Source organism: Cataglyphis hispanica, chromosome 20, assembly GCF_021464435.1.
Source record: "Cataglyphis hispanica isolate Lineage 1 chromosome 20, ULB_Chis1_1.0, whole genome shotgun sequence".
Taxonomy (NCBI): domain Eukaryota; kingdom Metazoa; phylum Arthropoda; class Insecta; order Hymenoptera; family Formicidae; genus Cataglyphis; species Cataglyphis hispanica.
In genome coordinates, this window is record NC_065973.1 from 40,001 (window position 1) to 46,763 (window position 6,763).

General features: G+C 35.9%; 1 protein-coding gene across 7 annotated transcripts in view; it reads right to left on the minus strand.

The window, feature by feature from the left end:
• The window catches only part of LOC126857064 (calcitonin receptor-like), a 72,717-nt gene that overhangs the window by 7,958 nt on the left and 57,996 nt on the right, over positions 1–6,763 (minus strand). For all 7 annotated transcript variants that reach the window (XM_050606157.1, XM_050606154.1, XM_050606153.1 and 4 more), the window contains 3 exons: positions 3,922–4,013; positions 3,189–3,315; positions 2,294–2,520 (listed from right to left, as the gene is read on the minus strand). In XM_050606157.1, the coding sequence (XP_050462114.1) occupies positions 2,294–2,520; positions 3,189–3,315; positions 3,922–4,013 (446 nt within the window). The remainder of the gene's footprint in view (positions 1–2,293; positions 2,521–3,188; positions 3,316–3,921; positions 4,014–6,763) is intronic.

Sequence of the window (6,763 nt, forward strand, 5' to 3'; positions counted from 1 at the left end):
TTCGCGTAAAACGCAGCTGTGGCTGATGAAGCAAAATTCATGAAACTACAATAAAACATCGAATGTACGAGGCGCGTTCTACTCTTGATGAGTCCTCCACACAAGAAAAGTAGACCAGCAAACCTTCTTTGCAGACAAGATCTCGCTTTCTAAAGTAACGATGGTACTCGAAAATTCGCTGATTCATTCCCGAGAATTTTCTCGCGTATAGCGTGAAATAAAGGCAGCAAGATGTGAAGTAACTCGCAAAAAAAAAAAAAAGTAACAATATGTTTTATCGGTCTTTAAATTTCTAATTGTAGTAATTTCTATTGTAGATTTGGATTTAAAAATAACTATAAATGTGTAAAATTAGTTAATTCAAATATTATTCTTAATCTTAAATCGCAAAAGATTTCGCGTAAAATATAAATATTAGACAAGATTCCATAAAGATAAATCTCAAATCAAATTTTCTGAAAAAAAGAGAAAAGAACAGTTATTGTTGCTCCCGACAGGCATGAAAATATATTTCTATCTTATATTCGTATTTCTACCATATAAGATTTCCTCTATTATTCTTATATCGTCTCCTCTCTGTATATGTAAACAAATATATGTATAGACAGACTTTATGTTTCAGAAGAGTGGGACGTTTATATACTACTATACGAAAAAAGGATTTCTCTTTTTTACGGTAAGAAAGGTTTCTGCACGGTAAGTTATGTAAGGCAATCCTTCTCTATCGTTGGCTATAAAGTGCCGTTTTTTTACGCGCAAAATCGTTGAAAGTGAGGTTTTAGAAAAGTTTTAGATAAAAAGAGACTTCAGGTGTATACGCGGTCTCGCGTGTTCTATTTTCCTACATGATATTCTGAATCACGATTAGGAGTTACGATGTGTAATAAAAAAGTAAGGGAAAGTAAATAGGAAACTTTTCTAACTCAGCTTTTTCCGCACAGCGACTTCCTAAATCGACCGACCGTGTTATCTTAACGCAATTATTTTAACCAACGTTATCATATGCGTCAATTTCGTTTGATATTGCATCGCTTCGAGTCAAGAAGATCGCTATTTTGTTCGTATCATGTTCGGACCGAGCGTGCGATATATACATATACCGACAATTTTCGTCCGGCTGTCGTATATAATGGAGCGGTAATGCGATTGTCGCATCGCGGTTTCGATCTTCTATCTCGGCGCAGTTTAGTTACCGTGGCGGCGGCGGCGGCGGCGGCGGCGGTGGACATATCTAATTTTACCACGTCGTTATTACGTACCGTCCACCGACCGCACGCTCTCTTCTTGCCGAGAAATTAATGTCGACCGGCAACCGGCAGCCTTTCCGTGGTCGGCTGATGCCGCGGGTCAATAGTCTCCCCCAACGGCAATCCAAACACTTCAATTAGGAGGCTCGTTGAATCTTCCTCTCTTCTTCCTCCCTCTCGTAAACGCGCCATCGCATCGAAGGAATCTCAGATGTTTTCTACCCTAATCCGGCACGGTGTGCTTAGCATTGTGAGTGCTTAGAAACTAGATTTTTACACACGCCACGTAATTGAACTTGACCGCAATTTAAAAAAATTATTTCTTTTTTTATTTTTACAGATTATACGATTGCTATTATATGATTGCGATGATTAAAATAATAACAGAAACGTAATTCTGAGACAAAGAGCGAAAGTTACTTTTACGTATGTAATATCGTATAAAGTTCACTTATGGAAATTTCTGACTCATGCCTTTTCAGCATTAAAAAAGATATATAATGCTGCCCCGTTCCGCAGGTATATAACATTTAATAAGAAATATGTTAATCCATCGTGTGCATTTTATATTTATCTCTCTCCTGGACTGCATGGATTCGCGATTCGTATCTATGGAGAAACACTGAGAATGGACAATCTATTTAATAGTAGTTATACAATAAATGCGTTGCAAAAACAAATGAAAAAAAAAATGTCCAGCATAACATTATAAAATAATAATGCAAATATAATCATGCAAATAGTTTTTCTCTCGAGTTTTTCGCTCAATGACATTAACGAATTTAATTTTAACTTCATAAAATGATGGCAATGACTATCATAAATGGTGTAGTCCTATTTTTTCCGCCTATGCGCGATAAAAGCTCTTCTCACCTCCTTTAAAACCTCCTTTTTAAAAAAAAATATTTTTTACCCAATCTTAATTTTTTCCGTTCTACATTTCGGGCAAAAGAATTTTTCTTTTTTATATTCGTGGTAATCGCGGCATTCCTTCAAGGGATTATCGAATGAGGATTATCGAATGGGATTAATGAATTGATACTTACTGTTCGGTGTCCGTGGGATCGTCGCTAGATGCGCGTAATGCCGTGTACAGGGTAACGATTACAGCTGGCACCGGCCAACCGAGTCCCATCAGCCAATTGACTAATTTGTGCTCGCTGGTGAATGCGCTCACTAGCAGCGTGTGCAAGTAGAAGCCTTCGCAGAGCATCCAGGCGTAGTTCGTTAATAGAAAATAATGAAGGAACGTGTGCAGGACACGACACGGTATCTGTAAAGCACGATATAAACGCAGCTCGTAAACGTCTCTTTCAAAACCACTCAAACAATCCGCGTTCGTTCACAAGTCAATTGGAACAATCAATTTATGCTCATCGAGCTCAAAAATGCGATATTTCCCAATGATATTAGTAGCTCTCTCACATTTTTTAACGGTTTACAAATAAATGATTACGACTTTTAACGATTCTATGATCGATATTATACCATGTACCATTGAGGAACATTTATTTATTAGTTCAATATAGCGCAATCATTATGATTATCAATTTTACGCTCAAACTTGTGTTACGTAAACATTTATTTGTGTCCTTCTCGTATTTTTAAGATTTCTGTAAAATTTTGCCAATTATATCGTCCATTGCTGACATTGTTTTTTTTTTTTTTTTTTTAACAGACATTTAAATGAATAATATAATGTAATATATGTTCAAGAAAAGAAAAAAATTATTTGTTTCACGAATAACAAAGAATAGCAGAGATGTTACGTATATATATATATATTCTCTATTATCTTAATAAATGTCGTAATTTTCAATTTTCCAGTACAAAATTTTTATAAAGTTTCACGTCTACCTCTATCTTTATACATTCTTCCTTTTCCATATGATATGATATCCTATTGTTTTTTTTTTTAAATACAATGTTTTAAATACGTACGTGATTATTAAGTAAGACATCCGTGTTTGCTACTATAAACCTGTACCAAATCAACCACAAAGCATTGTTGATCGCGAACGAGGTGAATAGGTTCATATGTAGCGTAATCCGCGCGCATCTGAGAGATCTGCGTGCAAAGAAAAAAAGAGAGAGAGAGAGAGAGAGAGAGAGAGAGAGAGAGAGAGAGTGAGTTTAATATTACGTCTCCGAAAGAGCCCAATTTCGCGCTATAGATAGCTAGGATAGCAAAAAAGGTACTGAGAATCCATCAAAGCGATTGTGCGTATAAAAATAGGATTTAAAATGAACCGCTGTACCTAAACTAATTCAATATTATCAAATAGAATCTAATAGTCTACAACTGTCATATTTTCAACAATAGCAGATACTTTAAAATGTTTGTCTATAGTACACAATAATACACATATATATAATAATCAATAGAAAGTGATGTCTCTTAATGTAGCTAGAAATACATAGATTAAGAACTCTCTTTCAATATTTTCAGATGTCTTTTGTGTTGCGCATCCATTGTAGGATTTTTAAAATATTTCGAATATATAGATTTTATTATGGCGAATATAATATTCTATTTTACTTTCGATGATTAAATTCGAACATATCTCAAAAATTAAATTTCAGTGTTTTTGCATTAAGGTGCATACAAACTTTAATATTCTGTCGACGTAACGAAGATAATAATAATAATATAAAACGTAAATTTAAAACTTACCGGAAGTACGTAAGAATTCCTAGAGAAAGCAATAGCGCTACCAAAGATATTGCGTATCCCACCTCGTAAATCCCATTTATACTCTGCTGCCACTGTAATTGTATTATCAAAAACTTAACTGCATTTTAGATACGACTGGTAACTTTTAGAGTAGCGTCTTAATGCTCATTAATTCTTTCTCCTATTACGCAGATGACGCGAGTCGCGATCCTATTATTCCCGTCGGAAAATTGCGCAGTTTTCGATTGAAGGTCGAAATTACAATGAAAAGCGAGTATGGCGAGAATCTGACCCCGATCGCTTTTCTGATTAATTACCGTTTCCACTCCAAGTCTTCGCATATGCGCGCACTGCCAAAGGAACTGATACTATCGAGTACAGATTTCTTACATAAAATTGTTGAAGTAAACAGTATCTCGAATTGTATCTCATAATTTATCGTCGTCATATCAACCCGGGTTGAGTAAGATATTCCTAAAATGTACATCAAATATAAAATAATCTAAAAAATATTTTTTAATTATCCATAAAAATAATAATATATTATTAGAATAAGTTCTAAGTGTAACGAGATAGATATTAAATATTTTTTGTATTTGCAGAATCAAGTTTTTTTTTTTTTTTAGCCACTATATATATAAACTTAATTCGTAGAAACTTGCAAAATTAAACAAAAAAACAGTCGAAAATTCTGCTTAAAAAAAAAAAAAAAAACAAGGGAAAAGGAGATAAAAATATAACGCAACTGACGATGAAAATTGTTTTATATAATGAAAGTATGAAAATAATTATAGCGACATAATTTCTCTCTTTCTTTTATCTCGGAACGTAAAAGTCTCTGAGACCTACGAACGCGAAAATTCGTAAATCCGGCTATAATATCATCGTCCGATTATCCCGGATCACTTTCGTCCGTCCTTAGAGCGTTTCCATAGGGAAGCCTCGAACTTGATTTTCTTCAAGGAATTTTTTCGATTGAAACGGTAAAGCAACATCGACGGACTTGAGAACTCCATTCGGAAACAGTCAACGAGAGAAGGTCACGAGCCTAAAAAAAATTCATTCTCATATTTTTTTCATTCGCGAGTCCATCGCGATCGTCCGTCAACGTTGTCACTTTAAAATTCATTCGCTTACAAGATGCTCCGTGTCGCTCGGGTCGCTCCCTTTCCCCCCTCCCCTCCCCTCCCATTTCCATCCATTCCCCTGACAATCCCCGTACTTCCTTTATGCCGGCACATGCAAATCTTATCGCATCTGCAAAGCAAAGTCGGCCAGTAATAAGACTTTGTAACGTTGTCCTGCATATGACAAATGTCCGCCAGACACGAAGTATTTATGAGACCAACAATCGGAAAACTTGTCTGATTGACTTGCGTCAAGGACAAGTTCGACGCAAGTCAGACCCGCCGAGCTTCTGGATGAAAAAGAAGGCAAATCCGGATATTGTCCAAAAGCCCGACTCTATATAATTATGCTTATTCATTGAGCATTGTAAAGCGAAATACAGGCATGGCTCGACAGCTCATCATGAATAGAAATTGATTTTCGTATTTATCAGGGCAGCGGCTGCTGCTATGGATGATGTTGAAGAGCCATATTACGGGGGGGGGAAAGCATTAAGTCCTTTGCTCGCAATGAGGTCGGAAAGCGGCATTATTTTTAATCGTCATCGTCGCGTTACTTATTAATGCTACACTTGCACGAAAGCTCGCATAAATCTATGCTTTCATGTTCGCTACTTATATAGATAAGGTACCGTGACTTAAACCGCGCGCAAATGCAAAATTCATATTTCATCTTTTCGAAACATGCGAGCATGCTGTATGAGCTACATTAGCTGCGGTATTAACTATCGTATTAAAATATTAAAAAAAGAAAAAAGGATTTGCAAAACAAAAAGTAATGATCCATGTGTGCAGCAAGTGTTATTTCCTATGTATAAATGTTTACGATTTGAATTGATCCGTTTCTTTCCGACAAAATTTGTTAAAGAATCTCGTAATTATATTACAATTATCATATATACTATTATATATTATCGGAAAATACTTTATGTAACTTTATGGATATTATGTAACACAATTATCGCAGCAACAAAAACTCAATCTGATTATTAATTTCATGTAAGAAAAGAGAAACATCACATTTCAAAGTTAAATTTATTTCTCGAGAAGACCAAAACAAATCGGATATGACGCCGCGTGTACTTGAAAGTGAAATACGGTAAATTCATTCAGTTTGATTCGAATATTCTGAATATGAATGTCATAATTATGAAAATCAAGTCTATGCAAAGCTTAAAAGGGGAGGGATCCGCAGATCGGGTCACATGTGTTTCATGCCGCGCTTCGATGTGGTCGGCGCTAAATAATTCATGAAGTTTGGCGGTATACGCAGTCTCTAGATACACTGTGAGCTCTATCTCGAGATTACACGGCACTTGATAGCGTAGATAGAAGAGTAGAAGAGCTGAAGAGTCGCGGGTCTCTCTCTCTCTCTCTCTCTCTCTTCTCTTCGAACAGAACCAAGCGAATTAAGCTGATCCCAGAAGTTACATCGTTGCTGTATGCGGAGACATAATAATAAATTTTATCAACGCGAATAAACGATAATTATATCCTGTATATCCTGGATTGCCTTCATTCTCTTGGCTTTATAAATGTAATCGATATCGATATCGATAGTAGGGATTATCTCACGCGTTATATTACAGCTTATTGTCATTTGCACGCGCGATCCGTTTAATGTTAGGAGACAAGATAAATCCTCGATTTTGCCTGTCGTATTGTCAAATTGAAATCAGGCTATCGCTGTTTACCGACTGCGTTGGATTTCGCGT